Source organism: Neophocaena asiaeorientalis, unplaced genomic scaffold, assembly GCF_003031525.2.
Source record: "Neophocaena asiaeorientalis asiaeorientalis breed wild unplaced genomic scaffold, Neophocaena_asiaeorientalis_V1.1 scaffold15, whole genome shotgun sequence".
Taxonomy (NCBI): domain Eukaryota; kingdom Metazoa; phylum Chordata; class Mammalia; order Artiodactyla; family Phocoenidae; genus Neophocaena; species Neophocaena asiaeorientalis.
The window spans coordinates 7,037,881-7,057,353 of record NW_020185328.1 but is presented as its reverse complement, the minus strand read 5'-3'; the positions used below and the strand labels follow the sequence as shown (position 1 = coordinate 7,057,353).

At 36.2% G+C, this 19,473-nt stretch overlaps 1 protein-coding gene across 1 annotated transcript in view; it reads right to left on the bottom strand.

Annotated features, from left to right (window-relative positions):
• The window catches only part of TNNI3K (TNNI3 interacting kinase), a 279,546-nt gene that overhangs the window by 244,090 nt on the left and 15,983 nt on the right, over window positions 1-19,473 (bottom strand). The window contains exon 5 of the mRNA XM_024734607.1: window positions 3,411-3,521. Within this exon, the coding sequence (XP_024590375.1) occupies window positions 3,411-3,521 (111 nt within the window). The remainder of the gene's footprint in view (window positions 1-3,410; window positions 3,522-19,473) is intronic.

The window sequence follows — 19,473 nt, the reverse complement described above, 5'->3', positions numbered from 1 at the left end:
ATTCCTAACATCCTACAAGGACCCTTCACAATCTGTTTCATGCTATCATTCTATTCACTGTCCCCTAAATGTATTCGACTCATTTGTCCTCAGTTTTAGACATGATTCCTCTTCTTTTCTATGTCCAGTTCTTACCACTTTTCAAAGTTCAGCCCAATTTCAAACCACCTCTCATAAATCCTTCCCTAAATCTTCTAGTCCGCCTTGATCTCTATTCCCAGTAAAATCCTAACACTTCTAAATTTGTGTTCTTTGCCATTCCTTGCTATGTAATGATCCTATTTCTAATTATTCCTAATATCAAACTCACTCTGATCTTTGACTCTTTCTCTTCTATAGTTATGACTATATTGATATTTTACTTTTGAATTTCTTATATAAACTTTCTTGTGTATTTATTTTGTGTGTCCAGCTATACTATAAAGTCTTTAGGGGGAAAAACTATGCCTTATTTTCTTGTATCATTCCCATATTCTAGCACAATGTTATGGAAAAAGTAGAGGCTCAAATATATTTGCTAAATGGATGAATGAGTGTGTGTGTGGGGAAATGCATTAAAAGTGGGTATTGCAATTAACAGCTGTGAAGGAAATAATTCAAATTAAAAAAATTCTGTATTTTGAATATGATGCTTTCAGGTTTTTTGGATACCATTTTCCTATATGATCTGTAACTTAATTAGCTCATTAGATAAGAAGAGAATAAAGACTAATGTATATATACCTGCTTTATGCAGTATCCATGATTGACTATAAAAGTCATTAAATGTTATACCAGAGCTAATGAAGGAAGTTGGAGAACCCATGGAGAACCATGAGACAAGAGTAGAGATCTATTTGGAATTATTTTGGTAAAATTTGCCCTAAGGGTGGTAGAATCAATATAATATCTCCTTCCATACTATGATAAAGCAAGAAAACAGTTATTTGAATAGAAGATGAAGAGACCAAGCTCTTAACCACCTTGTTTTTGACCCTGTTATAATTCTATCACTCAAAAATGTGATTAGCTCAGTAATAGACAAAAAGGATTTTGTTTTGCAAAACATATTCTGAAAAGAAGATGTGGCACATATATACAATAGAATATTACTTAGCCATAAAGAAACAAAATTGAGTTATTTGTAGTGAGGTGGATGGACCTAGAGACTGTCATACAAAGAGAAGTTAGTCACAAAGAGAAGAACAAATACCATATGCTAACACATATATATGGAATCTAAAAAAAAAAAAAAAGGTTCTGAAGAACCTAGGGGAAGGACAGGAATAAAGACGCAGACACAGAGAACAGAGTTGAGGACACGGGGAGGGGGAAGGGTAAGCTGGGATGAAGTGAGAGAGTGGCATGGACATATATACACTACCAAATGTAAAATAGATAGCTAGTGGGAAGCAGCCACCTAGCACAGGGAGATCAGCTCGGTGCTTTGTGTACACCTAGAGGGATGGGATAGGGAGGGTGGGAGGGAGACACAAGAGGGAGGATATATGGGGATATATGTATACATATAGCTGATTCACTTTGTTATACAGCAGAAACTAACACACCATTGTAAAGCAATTATACTCCAATAAAGATGTTAAAAAAAAAACCAAACTTCTGTCATTTTCCTGGCATTAAGAGGTTGAATGTGTTAGTCACTGGGACTTAATGTCTACCTCATTAATTCTTCTACCCAGACTTCATATAATTACCTTCCCTTTATCACTAACCTCGGTTTCTTTTTTGGAAACCATTTACATTTAAGTGATTCTAATGGGATTTCCCCTCTCTTAATAAGTAATATAAATTCATTTATATTTATAATAAATATCATAAGAAAGATTTATTTTCTGGGAAATAAGATAATTTATTTTCGGGGAAATATAGTAAGGAGTGGAAATGTCAGCATGAAGGAAACTATTTCGCTCCCACTGAGATATATTAATATTTATTGAATGAAAAGCCCTTCAACTTGACACTGTTAAGAGGGATGACTCACACCTATTTTACAGGTTTTATTTATGATTTTATATGCAGCTCTATTTGTTCACAATTGTGCATGTGTGTGTAAGTAAGGAAAGTACACTTGTAACATGACTAAAAGGGAGAAATAGCTAACTACTTAATAATGAAGACGTAAGACTGCTCATTTATTACACTGTTGAGCTTACATGTGATTACCACAATTAATAGAGTGTGAAAATCATGGAAGTTTGAGTAAAATGACCAAGATTCCAAACATGGCTTTTTTTTCTCAATGACTTTGTAATCTGTAAAAACAATTACTGTACAGAGCCTTTGTTTTATATCTACTAAATGGCAGTGACAATAAAAACAATTTCATGAGGATCTGTTCAGTAAATTAAACAAATAATGTAAATTAAAGTGCTCTGCATATATGAAATTAATATTTCAACAATTAAGTTTAAGATAAGAGCCAGAGTCCCTCCTCTGGCCTTTAAAACACTGCAATCTTGTTTGTAACCATCACCTGACTTTGTCTCCATCACTCTGCCTCCAGCCCATATACACTAGTGACTTTGGCTCACTCATGCCCCTCCAATACACTTAGCTATTTTCTGCCCCAGGGCCTTTGCAGATACTACTATATATATTAATGATAGCTTCACTATATAGCTTATTTAAAATGGTGCCCACTTCTTCACTCTGCTTTCATTTTACCTCATTTTATTATTTTTCTTGTAATCACTACTAACATTATATAATATTTTTTCCTTATTGTTTGTTTTTTCCTTATTGTTTCCTTATAGATAGCTAGTGGGAAGTAGCCGCCTAGCACAGGGAGATCAGCTTGGTGCTTTGTGTACACCTAGAGGGATAGACAACACTACAACTAAATTTCAAAAAATTGCCTGTTTTACTTGCTACTGTCACCTCAGTAACTAGAACAGTATCTGGCACACAACAGATGCTTAATAAATCAAATAATGCACACATGAATGAATTAATGAATAATTTTTCATTGAGTCCTTACCATGAATGAAGCAATCTGCAAAGTGCTTTATACCGATTATCTAATTTAATCATTACAATAGGCTTATCACTATTTCTATTTTATAAATGAGGAAAACAGAGGTGTCTGAAGGTACAGTAACTTGCTTGAGGTAAATATAGCAAGTGGTGGAAACAGTTGCCTGACTCCAATACCTATGCTTTTAATCACTGCTATATAGCCTCTGTATATCCAGCCATCTTTATATTAATTGATGTTTGATTACACTGTTACAAAATAGCCTGAATTTACTATCAAAAGAATATTTATATAGCTTAATTTGAACCCCAAAAGAAATGTGTGTGTGTTCATTAGTTAAAATTAAACCAACTCCTAGAATCTCAAAAGCCACCATTTGAAAACAAGAATCCAAAGAGGTAGGTTTGTTTTCACAGGTGGCCAAGATATGACTTACCTCCAGGTGACCAGCAATTGTAGCAATATGCAGGGCAGTGAGGCCGCCATACCCAACCTGCTGTATGTCAGCTCCACTGTGAAGCAGAGAAGTGATCAATTCTGCACTATCCTGCAAGGAAACACATCTTTAGTGTTACTTTTCTCTCAATAGCAGCTTTGAACACTGTGCAACAGGATATATTGATTCCCTGACTGTCAGCCAATTTAGGCGCTCAAAGAAAACTTAAGTGTGATTTCTGGCACAAGAGCACATGAGAAAGCAAAGAGCAGCTCTCAGATGGTTGAAATGTAGGAACAGATGACAGGCTGTTCAATTATAATCAATCTTCTACCACTTGACCATGAAAGACAGGACATTTACCTATGGTGAGGCTCTTGCAAACTCAACTCAAACGTACATGTAGGTCACTCCAATAAATGTGCTTTCTCCAGAAACTGCACTATTGAACTGGCTGCAGTGGGCCACTTCATGGTAGTTCAGTACTTGATTTTTCTCTAACACGTATGTGTCATGGGTCCTATACATAATTAACGACATAGTGTCATGGGCTCTATATGTAATTAATCAGTAGCGTCTTTCTTAACTTGACTTATTAAAATGTTTTCGCTCAGTGAAAATGTTTGAAACATTGCTTGAGCATTTAAATTAGAATACTTTATGCAATGACCAAAATAATCCTTCCTTTCTTCACACTATTATTTGCACTGTATTTCTGTCTTTGGAGAGACATGGTGCTTTTCAATAATATTAATAGAAATTAACATTCATTGAATTTTTATTATGTAATTAACCTTTCATACCCATTAACTTATTTAAACCTGGCACATGGAGACTTCAAAAATAGTTGTTGATAAAAAATGAATTAAATATTTCTCTAAGTAATCCTATGAAAAATTACTACTATAAACCTCATTTTATAAGTCAGAACACTCAAAAGAGTAATGTGGAGGGTCACATATTCACAAAACTCCAGATCTGGAAGGGAATGCAAAGAAAGCTCTTCATGTTTAACTCTCTCCCTCAAAGTGAGAATTCAAACCACAACTTCTATAATACTTGGCCCATCAATATCTCAAACACACCCAGTGGCAAGAAAGTCAAGTCTTCATGGGATAGGCATTGCGTTTATGCATATACATAAAATTTCAAATACTGTCAGTTAAGAAAATCCTTCCAGGGCTTCCCTGGTGGCGCAGTGTTTGAGAGTCCGCCTGCCGATGCAGGGGACACGGGTTCGTGCCCCAGTCTGGGAAGATCCCTCATGCCGCGGAGCGGCTGGGCCCGTGAGTCATGGCCGCTAAGCCTGCGCGTCCGGAGCCTGTGCTACGCAACGTGAGAGGCCACAGCAGTGAGAGGCCCGCGTACCGCAAAAAAAAAAGAAAATCCTTCCATTAAAAAATGAAGTTTGATTTCTTAATGCTGTCACACATAAGTGAAGGTTGAGAAGTTATAAAAATTGAAAAACTTTAGCAAAGAACTTCATATAAAAAAATTAATGTTATAGTTTCCAAATCTTCCACTCTACACTTGCTCTAGCAAGAAAGTTAAAGATTTCATCTTCCTTTACTCTTCCATTGCCTCCCTCTGCTCAGTTTACAGACTTAACGTTTTCTCCATTCTAAAAAAAACAACCAAACAAACAAAAAAAACCCAGCATTTTTCCCACTGAGGTAAGCTAATTTTATCTATATCCTTTCTGTCTCCAAAAATTGACTGATTTAGGAACTTAGTCCTAAGCTATTTTCTCATTCTAATTGCCACCTTTGGTAATTCTTATACAATCTGATAACTTCATTTTTGGTCCTGACTTCTCTGTTAAGTCTAAATTCCATATATCCTGCCTACCAATGGCATCTCAAATTAAAAATTCAAAAGCGCTGTTGTGAATACCATTCATAATTTCCCAAGTGTGACCTATCATCTAGCATTCCTTATTCACATTAATGGTACTTTCTTATTCCAACTGACCTTGAGTCACTTCAACTCAATCAGTTTCAGAATTCTGCTGGTTTTGACTCACTAGTACCCCTCACATTTCTTCTCCTTATTTCCAACATCACCCTCCATAGCCTCCTGACTGGTCTCCTTGACTAAGCCTTTTTTCATTGCAGTCCATCATCTACACTATTAGCAGATAAATTTTCTTACACACAGTTTTGACCACATCATTCTCCTTTTCAATAAACCTTTCATACACTCAACAAATACTTCTTGAATATATAAATATGCTCACAACATATGTGTTGAAACAATGTTTGAGCAGTGGGAACACTGAGGTGAGAGAGATAGTTAAATCCCTGCTTTCATGGAGCTTATATTTTTACTGTGTATATATGTGAGAGGAGACAGAGAAAATAAACAAATAAAAAAATATTATATACAGTGTCATAAAGTACCAATGGCTATAAGAGGAAAGAGGCAAATGATAAAATGACTACTTTAAATTGAGTAGTCAGGGAAAGCTTCACTGAGGAGGTAAACTTTGAGATAAATGGTAAATTCCAAAAAGGGGAAATCTAAGTCACAATTTCGAGGATGGCCATTAAATGACAGGGAATAGCTAGTGCAACAGTCCTAAGATGGAAGTAAGCTTAGTGTGTTTCAGGCCAGCGTTGAGTATAAGGTTAAGAAATAAAAGAAGGAAAAAGTATTGCGCAAGATAAGGTCAAAGACATCTGATCTTGTAGGACTTTGCAGGCCACTGTATTGGGTATTCAAATTTTTTCCAAGAGCAATAAATAGCAGTAGAATGACATGACACAGAGATAGGGAAGAACAGGAAAAGGTAGTTTCTGAGGCGGAAATAAAATGTTTTGTTTTTCACATGTTAAATTTCGTATACTTACGATGCAGGGTTAAGATTGTGGGTACTAGAATTAGCCTCCCTAGTTAGAATACCAGCTCTGCTAATGACTATGTAATCTAAGGCAAGTTACATAATACATTTACACTAATTTCCTTGGTTATAAAAAAAGGGGACAATAACTGTATCCACCTGATTTGATGCACATATAAACTGTATATCCACAATTGATGTGATAATGCATATACACTGAAGCACTTAAATGGTACCTGGCAAAACAGTACTAAGTAAATTCATTACCATTAGACATGGAAGTCTCAGACTCAGTATAGGTTCCAAAAAAGATATCGATTTGACTCCATCATCTAGCTCCTCTTTCTCCTTTCATTTTACTTCCTCCCCACACTTCACTTCTGCTTCACTAGTTACTCATGGAAATAATCAAAAGAATAAAACATAAAAAAGCTCTGAACCAGTACTGGAAATTAAGAAACGTCTACTAGTTCTGCCTCCTCCAAAAAAAAAAACAATTCACAGAAATTCACTCCCACCTCACCAATAACCTTTAATTTTGAATGGGGAGGGCTAAAGACATGAATAGTCTAGATAAACGGGAAAGCCATCACCTTAAAACATTTTTCCTTGCCGATGGACAGGCATTTAAATGCAGGGAGGTGAAGATGGTATTTTTAAGCATAAAATCATTTTTTTAATAGAGGGAAGTATGAGCAAATAAAAGTATTAGAAAAACACAATATTATAAGATAAATGACAAATTGGAGAAATACACACAACATATAAAACTGACAAGTGGTTTGTATATTTAATATATGAAGAACTCATACAAATCATTAAAAAGATGGATATTCTTTAATTCAACAAATATTTATTAATGAACATCTACCTTATGACAAGTACCATATTAGGCTAAATTAAAATAAATTATATGAAAATCATGGAGCATATGAAATATTTATCTATCAGGCAGATTCTTGTAAACACACATTCATCTTTTCCTCAACTGTCTTTGTATTTTATTTAGCTGGAATCTGTGGATTTTAAGAGAAAGCGTGTTGTGATTCCTTCAGAATAGGCAAATAGTGTGGTCAAAAGTTAAAAGTAATAAATTACCCTTTTGTATCTTTGTTGGATTTCTCAAGCTGACCTCTGATTGATCTAAATATATCTTAATATTTATTAAGTACTATAAAAATAGAACTCTAATTTTACCAAGCTATGCTAAAATGTAACAAAACAATCACTGCTACTTATAAATTATTTACTATGGGTTAAGTACCAAGTAAAATCATCTGTTTCCAACTTCACAATTCACCTATGAGAAAAATATTATAAACCCTATTTTATAGTTGATGACAGTCAGTTTCAAGAATTTAAAGTACTTTCAGAGCCTTAAGTAGTTTGTAAGTGTTGGTGCTAGATACAAACTCAGGTCTGTATGATTCCAAAGTCCATACTTCACTTTTGACTTTCCATAGTGCTTTCACTGGTCTTTCTTTGGTGCCAAGCTCAAGGAAACAGTTGAGAGGATACCATTTTATTGTATTTTGTTGTATTTAACTGACAAGTCCCAAATATTTCTCCCCTACTCTACAGAAATATTGTTTCCTGATGGAATAATTTTAAAATTCAGCAATCTGGTGCACATCTCCTGGAAAGGAAATTGATAGAAAATAAAAACATCAGGCAAATTTTAAATATTATAAAGCTAATCTCACTTATTACTTGTACTCTGCAATATACTAAAGTATCTGAGGGCAAGTTTTTTAAAAGAAAGACTCTTAAGACTTGCATTAGGAATATTATTCTGGGGAACTGACAGGTTTTCCCTTAGGTTTTTCCCTCTCTAGCCAAATTTACATTATTATTATTCAGTGGGCCACACAGAAGCATTCTAAACTGTGGGGGTAAATAAGCCTCTGTAATGCATTCACATGTACAATACTTATTATTTTTAAACAAAGGAAAATCCTTATGTGGAAAGGTGAAGCTTGGACAAAAAAATCAGTCCAACTATCTCCTTGAAAAATAGAATTGGGGGTACAATAGACCTCTGAAGATTTATGTAAATGGATGAAAATTTTTTGTACTGATATCGACTCCAACTTTGTCCTATGCATAAAACTCTAGTACAGAATCTACTCTCTTGCTTCTTGTTAACTCTGGAGTTGTTACTATAGATAAATCCAGGAAAAGTAGCTATTAGTGTCAGAGAGCTCAGATTCTCTACTACCAAATTACATAAATTAAACACACACACACACACATACATACACACACACACACACACACACACAAATGTTTTTGCCAATTCTATTCCAGAATAAAAATTAAACTGGGACTATTTAATGTCTAAATTTTACTTTCTTCTGTTTATGGAAATATGCCCTCTGGAAGTTTTAAAATATGGCAAGCATTCATTTACAATCTTATGATTTAGATGTGAAATCTATGACCCATCTCCTTGCACCTGGGTGGATTGTGACCAAAAGAGTATGGCAGGGCTTCCCTGGTGGTACAGTGGTTAAGAATCCACCTGCCAATGCAGGGGACACGGGTTTAAGCCCTGGTCTGGGAAGATCCCACATGCCGCGGAGCAACTAAGCCCATGAACCACAACTACTGAGCCTGCGCTCTAGAGCCCGTGAGTCACAACTACTGAGCCTGTGCACCTATAGCCCAGCCCGTGCTCCGCAACAAGAGAAGCTACCGCAATGAGAAGCCTACGCACTGCAATGAAGAGTAGCCCCCACTCGCTGCAACGAGAGAAAGCCTGCATGCAGCAGCAAAGACCCAACACAGCCAATAAATAAATAAATATAATAAATCTATTAAAAAAAAAAAAGACTATGGCAGAAGTGAGCTATGTTTCTTCCAAGGCTAGGCCATAGAAAGTCACATAGCTTCCTCCTTGTTTTCTGGAAAACTTGCTCTTGAAGCTCTGAGCTACCATGTAAGAAGTTTGACTAACTTGAGGAAACCATGCTGTAAGAAAGCTTAGGCATATGGAGAAGGTACAGAGCACATAAAGATTCTCCAATCAAATGACCCATCTAAGACCAGCCTTATAGTCACCCCAGCCCAGGCACCAGACATGTGAAGCCTCCAGAGGATTCTAATTCCCCAGCTGACAGAGTAACTCCCAGTCATTCATGTCTTCTCAGCTAAGGCCCTAAATACAGTAGAGCAGAATCAAGCCATCCCCACTATGTCTTGTCTGAATTTCTGAAATGAGAATCCATGAAAATAATAAAATGATTGTTGTATTATAGGACTAAGTTTGGGGTAGTTGGTTTTGCCTCAACAGATGATCAAAATATCTCATAGAAGAAAATATAGCAAATGAATAAATAAAAATTTAATAACCTGTAGTCCTACCATTAATCACTATTATCATTTATGTGTGTGTTTATTTTCTTTCATTCTTTTTCCTAGGTATGTACCTTCATAAAACTACATAGAGCACAGATTAGCACAGCAAAGCAAACCTGTATTTGCATACTGATGGCCACTTCCTACATTTGGAAGTCATTTCTTAACCTCTTGAGCTGTGGGTTCTTTCTATTTTCTGTAAAATGAAGTTCATAATAGTATAAATCTCATAGAGTTGTGAGGATTAAATCAAATCATGTAATGCATTTATCACAATGTTTGAAACGGTTTTTATCATCAATTACTACGTACACAATTGAGCTCATACTACACATAGAGGTAGGTAATCTCCCTTTTTCATTTACTATAAAATCATGAGAATCTCCCCATGTTTGGAAGATGTAGAGCTGTGCCACTCAGATCTCCCTTCAAGAAAGTATGCCAGGAGGGTGGTTAGCTGGCAGCTTCCCTCAGCTAGCTCATTCAGGATTCACTGCAGCATTAGAGCTGAGATTACGATTTTTTCATGGTGGCCCCCAGTCAGTGACTGAGAAAGGTGGTGGTAAAAAGACCTAGCCATTTCCACTCAATGTGACACCCCTCTAAACGGCAATGTGTGCTCTGGAGCTCCCACTGGGCTGGCAGAGATTTTAGCAAGTCTGCATTGTGGTCTGACAGCTCCTGCTGACCAACATTTCTTCCTTCCTTCCTTTTCCTTTCACAGGTGTCACTTCCACATAAATCTCTTGCACTCCTAAATCCCTTTCACAGTTTGCTATTCAAGAACTAAACAGGCATACCATATCATAAAATGTTTTCTTTTAATGTGCATGTAAATCAAAACTGACCTGGAATTTGAACTTAGGTCTTCTGACTGAATCCTATGCTTTTCTCAAAGATATGTTACCTTCCACCCCCAACCACCCTTCTGCTCCAAAATGTTTGCCTTTCATGTGCAAGCCCTGACCATGTGCTCTTCACAGAAAAGGGATCTAATACCTGCTGGATCTAATCCATCTTATGTAACTGCAATGAGGACAAAATGGAATAAAATATGTGGAAATGTTAGTAAACCCCATATCCTTACAAATTTATACATTTCTATTAAATGTATTGTCCCCAAGACTGACCTAATTAAATGAGAATATTCACCTTATGTCTCAGTCCACTCTGACTCTAAGATGTTTAATCATGCAATGCGGGAGACCTTCAAGATGGTAGAGTAAGACGTGATCACCTTCCTCCCCACAAATACATCAGAAATACATCTACATGTAGAACAACTCCTACAGAACACCTACTGAACACTGGCAGAAGACCTCAGACCTCCCAAAAGGCAAGAAACTCCCCACGTACCTGGGTAGGGAAAAAGAAAAAAGAAAAAACAGAAACAAAAGAATAGGGATGGAACCTGCACCAGAGGGAGGGAGCCGTGAAGAAGGAAAGGTTTCCACACACTAGGAAACCCCTTCGCAGGCGGAGACTGTGGGTGGGGGAGGGGGAAAGCTTCCGAGCCGCGGAGGAGAGCACAGCAACAGGGGTGCGGAGGGCAAAGCGGAGAGATCCCCGCACAGAGGATCAGGGCCGACCAGCATTCACCGGCCTGAGAGGCTTGTCTGCTCACCCGCCGGGGTGGCTAGGGGCTGGGAGCTGAGGCTCGGGCTTCAGTCGGATCGCAGGGAGAGGACTGGGGTTGGCTGCGTGAACAGAGCCTGTAGGGGGCTAGTGCGTCACAGCTAGCCAGAGTGTGTCCGGGAGAAAGTCTGGAACTGTCAAATAAGCAATAGATTTTTTCTTGCCTCTTAGTTTCAGGGTGTATGAGGAGAGGGGGTTCATAGCACCACCTAACCAAGCTCCAGAGACAGACGGAGCATCGGCTATCAGCGCGGACCCCATTCTTGTATTTTCTCCATTCCATTTCCAAGATTTTGGAGCTGGGTCTTAGCGTTGAGATGGAGATCGCTGAAGCGATGGACTTTGTGTGATTTTGTCTGTATAGTTTTGCTTTTACCATTTGCCCTAGGTTCTGTCTGTCTGTGTTTTTGGTTGTTTTTTTTTTTTTAAGTACAGTTTTTGAGCGCTTGTTATCATTGGTGGATTTGTTTTTTGGTTTGGTTGCTCTCTTTTGTCTTTCTTTCTTTTTATTACTTTTCAAATTTCTTTTATTTTTAAAATATTTTAATTTTTTATTTTAATAACTTTATTTTATTTATTTTTTCTTTCTTTCTTTTATTATCCCCTTTCTTCTAAGCCGTGCGGCTGACAGGGTCTTGGTGCTCCGGCCGGGTGTGAGACCTGTGCCTCTGAGGTGGGAGAGCCAAGTTCAGGACATTTGTCCACCAGAGACCTCCCGGGTCCACATAATATCAGACAGAGAAAGTTCTCCCAGCGATCTCCATCTCAACGCTAAGACCCAGCTCCACTCAATGACCAGCAAGCTACAGTGCTAGACCCCCTACGCCAAACAACTAGCAACGCAGGAACACCACCACACCCATTAGCAGAGAGGCTGCTTAAAATCATAATAAGGTAACAGACACCCCAAAACATACCACCGGACGCAGTCCTGCCCACCAGAAAGACAAGATCCAGCCTCATGCACCAGAACACAGGCACCAGTCCCCTCCACCAGGAAGCCTACACAACCCACTGAACCAACCTTAGTGACTGGGGGCAGACACCAAAAACAATGGGAACTACAAACCTGCAGCGTGTGAAAAGGAGACTCCAAACACAGTAAGTTTAGCAAAATGAGAAGACAGAGAAACACACAGCAGATGAAGGAGCAAGTCAAAAACCCACTAGACAAAACAAATGAAGAGGAAATAGGCAATCTACCTGAAAAAGAATTCAGAGTAATGACAGTAAAGATGATCCAAAATCTTGGAAACAGAATGAAGAAAATACAAGAAACGTTTAACAAGGACTTAGAAGAACTAAAGAGCAAACAAACAATGATTAACAGCACAATAAATGAAATTAAAAATTCTCTAGAAGGAATCAGTAGCAGAATAACTGAGGCAGAAGAACAGATAAGTGACCTGGAAGATTAAATAGTGGAAATAACTACTGCCGAGAAGAATAAAGAAAAAAGAATGAAAAGAATTGAGGACAGTCTCAGAGACGTCTGGGACAACATTAAATGCACCAACATTTGAATTATAGGGGTCCCAGAAGAAGAAGAGATAAAGAAAGGGACTGAGAAAATATTTGAAGACATTATAGTTGAAAACTTCCCTAATATGGGAAAAACATAGTCAGTCAAGTCCAGGAAGCACAGAGAGTCCCATACAGGATAAACCCAAGGAGAAACATGCCAAGACACATATTAATCAAGCTATGAAAAAGTAAATACAAAGAAAAAATATTAAAAGCAGCAAGGGAAAAACAACAAATAACATACAAGGGAATCCCCATAAGGTTAACAGCTGATCTTTCAGCAGAAACTCTGCAAGCCAGAAGGGACATATTTAAAGTGATGAAAGGGAAAAACCTACAACCAAGATTACTCTACCCAGCAAGAATCTCATTCAGATTTGACGGAGAAATCAATACCTTTACAGACAAGCAAAAGTTAAGAGAATTCAGCACCACCAAACCGGCTTTACAACAAATGCTAAAGGAACTTCTCTATGCAGGAAACACAAGAGAAGGAAAAGACCTACAATAACAAACCCAAAACAATTTAGAAAATGGCAATGTGAACATACTTATCGATAACTACCTTAAATGTAAATGAATTAAATGCTCCAACCAAAAGACATAGACTGGCTGAATGGATACAAAAACAAGACCCTTATATATGCTGTTTCCAAGAGGCCCACTTCAGATATGGGGATATATGTATATGTATAGCTGATTCACTTTGTTATAAAGCAGAAACTAACACACCATTGTAAAGCAATTATACTCCAATAAAGATGTTAAAAAAATTACAAAAAATAAAAAATCATGTAATACGTCAATTTCTTTCCTTGTTGTTTTTTTTTGGTAACAGCTTTATTGAGATATAACACACAGACACAATTACCCCCTTTAAAATGTACAATTCACTGGTTTTTAGTATATTCAGCGCAGGCTCAGCAGCCATGGCTCACGGGCCCAGCCACTCCGCAGCATGTGGGATCTTCCCAGACCAGGGCATGAACCCATGTCCCCTGCATCAGCAGGCAGACTCTCAACCACTGTGCCACCAGGGAAGCCCCCCCCATTTTCATCAACCCTGAAAGGAACAGTGTACCTTTAGCTATGGCATCTCAATCCTCCTCAGCTGTAGGCAATGACTAATCTACTTTCTGTTTCTATAGATTTACCTATACTGGACGTTTCCCAGTATTTCTGGGATTGGACGTATTTCTGAATTGGACTAAATTGTTTTCTGTAATATCCTATCCAACTCTGATATTAATGCTCCCTGAAGTGTCCCATCAAGCTGCAAGGCAGAACCAAACTTGCTTTGGAAAGAAGACAGCGTTTCTGAGTGTGAAAATAGAGACATATAAATAAGTATTTTAATAATGTGCCTACCTAAGCAGTTTTTTCTTCATAAACCTAATTAACCCAACATAGCAACTGTTATAGCCTGTTTGTGTTTGTAAAGATAAAAGTAATATAAGCAGTTTTGTAGTCTTCAAAGAACATTAAGGTTTCTTCTAGGACAAAGAATTATGCAGGGCTTCAGTATGAAATATATTTAGTTCCAGGTATAAAAATTTAATGGACTAAAGCTGCTTCATGTGTCATAGACATTGCCAATGAAAGGATCCATTAATCAGTGTAAAAATAACTGCTCACACCTACATGCCTCTTGTTGAAATAATTCTGAATTTATCTTCACAAAAGATATCAATGATTAAAGACTTCAGTGTGGTGGAAATACTTGACTTTGCTTGAAATTTTGAAAAAAAGAAAGAAAAAAGAGAAGGAACACTCTCTTAGATTGAGTACATGTACTCTTACTAGGGTAATATCTCCAAATTTGCTTTTGCCCTATTTTTTTTTTTTCTCATCACCTCTGCTGACCCTTTTCCAGTTTCCCATAATCACTTTCTTCCTGTGGGCTGCTTCCAATTGGCCTTTGAGTATGTTTGTCTTCTCTTTCAATAATATAGATATGATTTAACAGGGAGGAGCTAATCAGAATCTCTGGAAGTTTGGGAGAATGCAAATACATGCTGTTTGAAAAAGCAAATTGAATATTATAATTTCTTTAATTTGATTTCACTTATATTTTATTTTTTAATTAAAAAAATTTTAACAGACTGTGAATTTTTATGTTTATCCAAAGAGTCAAGACCTTAAAAAAAGACTCAAAAACACTATCGTAGCAATCTTTCCATGATCCCACCACTTATCAAGACACTGCCCAATATTGCCTTTTGAAGGAGCAATCAATATTCATTGCCTCCTTTTTCCTAACACCATTTATTTTCAATCCATTTTCATACTTTCTACTCCCACAAATTCACTAAAATACCCCTTACAGAGATATCTGACAATTTCCTAATTTCCAATTCTAACGACCAAAATAGGACACTATTTTGTTCAATGTCAACATAATTCTTCCTCCTTTGAAGTACTTTCCTTTTTCCCAGTCACCACAGAATTATAACTTTATTCATTTATTTATGTAACACATATATTGATGAATATATACCAGGAATTGTTCTAAGTGCTCAAATAAGATAATAAGCAATTTAGATCCAGTCCCTGCCTTAGAGTGCTCATAATTCCTATCAGAGGTTACAAACAGGCCTCAATGGGAAATGATGTACATGGTTTGTACTGTATATGTGTACATGTATTTAAAACTTAAATTTGTGAATTAATAGCCAACAAACAAATATCAGGAAACTTGATATAATTTCTGATTTTCTGAAATTTGGGACAATACTGGGCTTACATTCCTATATGGCAATGATTAACTGGACCTGAATATTGACTGCTCCCTTCACATAGGGCATAAATTCTCTAACTTGCTATAGTGTCCACTGTTTTTTGTACCTCAAAAACATTGAGTCTATTAGTTCCTATTTAACTTTGCTGTATTATCTAACACCTTCATTTATTTATGTTAACTGCCTCTTTCCTGAAAGCATGAGAGATTGTGACCCCTAATCTAGAGGAAGGTGAAGAGAAGTAACCAGAAAATGAAATATAGCATTATTCACAGTGCGATAAGGTGCTAAAAGTACATGGTATGTAATCCAGCCCTGGGGGGATGGGGTCAGGGAATCCTCTTCAAGAAATAGTGCTGTCCAAAATAAGAACTGAAGGATATGTTAACATCTTTAGTTATAATCCCACTACCTTTTCATTGAGAACATGTTCATTTAGAAAGAGATTATGAAGTATTTGGTTACTAAGAAGAAATGTGAGTATAAAAAAAATCCATCTTAAAGATTGCTCTAATTTGTGGGTATAAATGTTCCCTAGTTCCTTAAAGTATGGATCAAGTCGGTGTTAAAAAGTAGCAATTTAACTGGAAGTTAAGTATGCAAAAGTGCTTTGGGTCCTGGATTTAGGACAGTTTAAAAAAAATCTCTCAACTTTGCAATCAAACACATATGCTATGGAAAATAAATATATATATGGACAAAAGATACAGTGGTTTCCAGGCTATGAATCACCAGGACTAGAAAACAGAGTTTTCTGATAGGCATGGTTGTGTAGCAATAAGAACCTAGGTCTAGTGACCCAGACAGAAATAGGCTTGAATTAAATTTTTCCCTCCTTCCTTGTCCTTCCCCTTTGTAATAAATATATAAAATAATTCTTCTAAATGACTGGAATGAGATCTTGCTAGACATCTACAGGATAGAATAACTGATCATTCAATATCTGCTTTTATCCTGTGAAATGCTAAAAAGAATCTGACTAATCAAAATGCTACTTTTTATTCACAAAGAAATTTCATCAAGTGGTTTGTCTATATATGTGAGGTTAAATTAGATGATCTAATAAGCTTTTGTTCATTAACATTCCTTTTTTTTTTGTGAGGTACACGGGCCTCTCACTGTTGTGGCCTCTCCCATTGCGGAGCACAGGCTCCAGACGCACAGGCTCAGAGGCCATGGCTCACGGGCCTAGCTGCTCCGCGGCATGTGGGATCTTCCCGGACCGGGACACGAACCTGTGTCCCCTGCATCGGCAGGCGGACTCTCAACCACTGTGCCACCAGGGAAGCCCCATTAACATTCTTATTTAAAATCTTTGAAACTATATAAATCTCAATTTTTTCCCCAAAGTCTTGTGTTTCATTTTAGGAGTACAATTTAGATACCATCTAAAGAAGTATGCCCCAAAGTGGAATGCAAATATGACAGGAGTCTTGTAAGGAAATATTCATTAAAGTGCATGAAGAAAATACTAGAAATTCTGCTTATGTTTATTTATATATAAAGATAATAAAATTTTACCAATATTTAACATGAAAATTTACACTGGTGGTCTCAGTTCATATATCAGTTTGTCATGCGTTACATACAGTACCCAAAGTATAAGAAATCAATACTTGGAATTCCAAATAGAGAGAAGATGAGAGTTGCCTGCATTTAATATATGAGTTTTAGCATTTAGTATATGAGGATTCATTATAGCTATGTGAGCCAAATTCAGTGGATTTATAGATGTTAATATCTTATTTTAACTGAATTGATCCTTAAAAAAATGGCATATTATCTTCAAAAAATTCCTGTGATGAAACTATAGATCAAATACATATTATTAATGTAAGAAGAAGAAAAGGAAAATGGCAGAGCTGCGTTTTTCATTCTACTTACCTGAGCTTTGTATAAGCTAAATTTCTAGGTAAAGTTAATGGCAGTCTAATTATCTTTGAATATAAATTTGTCAAAATATTTTGATATTATCAAAAATGATATTTGAAGTATGAATTTATGTCCACAAATTTTAACACTGTCTGCCAAAGAGTTTACTTTGCCTTGAGCTATTTACTGGTGATTTTTATTCATGATTATAATTTATGAACAATTATATGCATTTTGAGGTGCTAATTTTATATGGCATATGATAAAAAATGTTTGGAGTCCATTGATCTAAGTATAGACTTCATTTCTTTGATATCTATTATTAGGTATTCTCATCTCTTCAGAATGCAATAATCCAGAGGACATGGTCCTTTTCTTTTACTGTGTAAAATAGCTGACACATTAGGTCTCTATTAAATGTTTATTGAAATAGAAGTTCAACAATAATAATTAGCTTTTATTAAGTATTTACTATGTGTTAGTATTTTGCTGCATGTCATACTGCATATGGTTTGTCCTTTTTAAAACTGTAAACCACCCAATGAAATAGGTAATTCTATTTGTTCCATTTCAGAGAGACAGTGGGAGAGAGTAACTTGCCTGAAGATGAACACTATTAAGTCTCAGAACTGAGTAATGAACATGAATAGTGTAGCTTTTAAGCTAACAGTATTTATTAAGGTACATTATTATATCAATAAATATCAAGTATTATTTGTACTAATGTTTGGGTACTCATTAATTTCTCAAGAGTATTTATCAAGGATCTTTTACAGGTCCTATACACTGAGGAATCAGAAAGAAAATGACTCACTACCAAATTCGAATTTCACAGTACAACATGTAAAATATAGAAATAAACAAATAATTACAAGTGCTGTAATAAAAAAGAATGTGAATGTGTAACTGAAACCCAAAAGATAGTACAGTAAAATCTGAGAGTTCAAGAAAGCTCAAGAAGACTCAATTTACCTTGGTTTTAAGTAAATAATACTTTCTTATCAAGAAAATAAATTAAAAAGTATTTAAGCAGAAGAAATAACAAGAATAAAAACACTGAAGTCTGAAAGTGCTTAATCTAAAGAATGCAGTAATCTAGAACAGTGCTTTTCAAACTTTAGCCTGCAAACCTGCTTTCTGGGATTAAAAAAAAAAAAAAGCACATTCTGGTTGAATAGGGAGTGAGATTCTTCATTCCTAAAAATCTCTCATTTGAGGCAGATGCAGCTGATTCTCTGGCCACAATTTGAGTTGCAAGACTTGAACTGTGATCCTCAACATGTAGCCTTAGACTGCTTGCATCAAAACTGCTTTGACTCTTTGATAAAAAATTTATATTCTCAGCCTATCCTAGATGTACCAAATTAGATTGGTGTGAGATGGAGAGGGAAATATTCATTTTAAGCCTGTAGTTACCATATGATTCTCATGCACATTAAATTTGAAAACCATTAGGTTTGGAAGTTCAGAGCCTGCACAAAAAGAGTCTGGAAAGTAAATTCAGCAAAACTGTGAACTAAGGGATCTTGAATATCTAATTTAGGAGTTTGAATTTTATTAGACAGGCAATGGGTGACCATAGAAAGTTTTAAATGAACATTGACATTGTATATTTGTGTCTTATGCAGATCACTTTAGAAGCAATCTAAAAATATATGGGATCATGACAGGATAACTTGTATGGATTTTCCCTACTGACAAGTGAAATCTATAAAGTGGAACAAAATATATGATACAACTATTCTCAGGCAATGAAGAACATGAAGAAAGAACTGTGATCTTGGGAGAAGGGAAAGATACAAAGTAAGCCCCCACAATATTCCATCATTGCCCTAGCCTTCTGCCTGAGAAAAAAAATTCAACACCTTTAAGGGAAGATGACATAATGAAGATTTCCTGTAACAAATAATATATAATGTCTAACATGCAATAAAAATTGATAAGTAAAGAAACCAGAAAATGTAACATGTAGTCAAAAGGAAAAGCATTCAATAGAACAAACACTAAGGTAATCCAGATGTTAGAAACAACAGATAAGGCACTTAAAGTAGTCACTAATGATAGGTTCAAGAATTTAAATGAAAATATGGAAAAATAA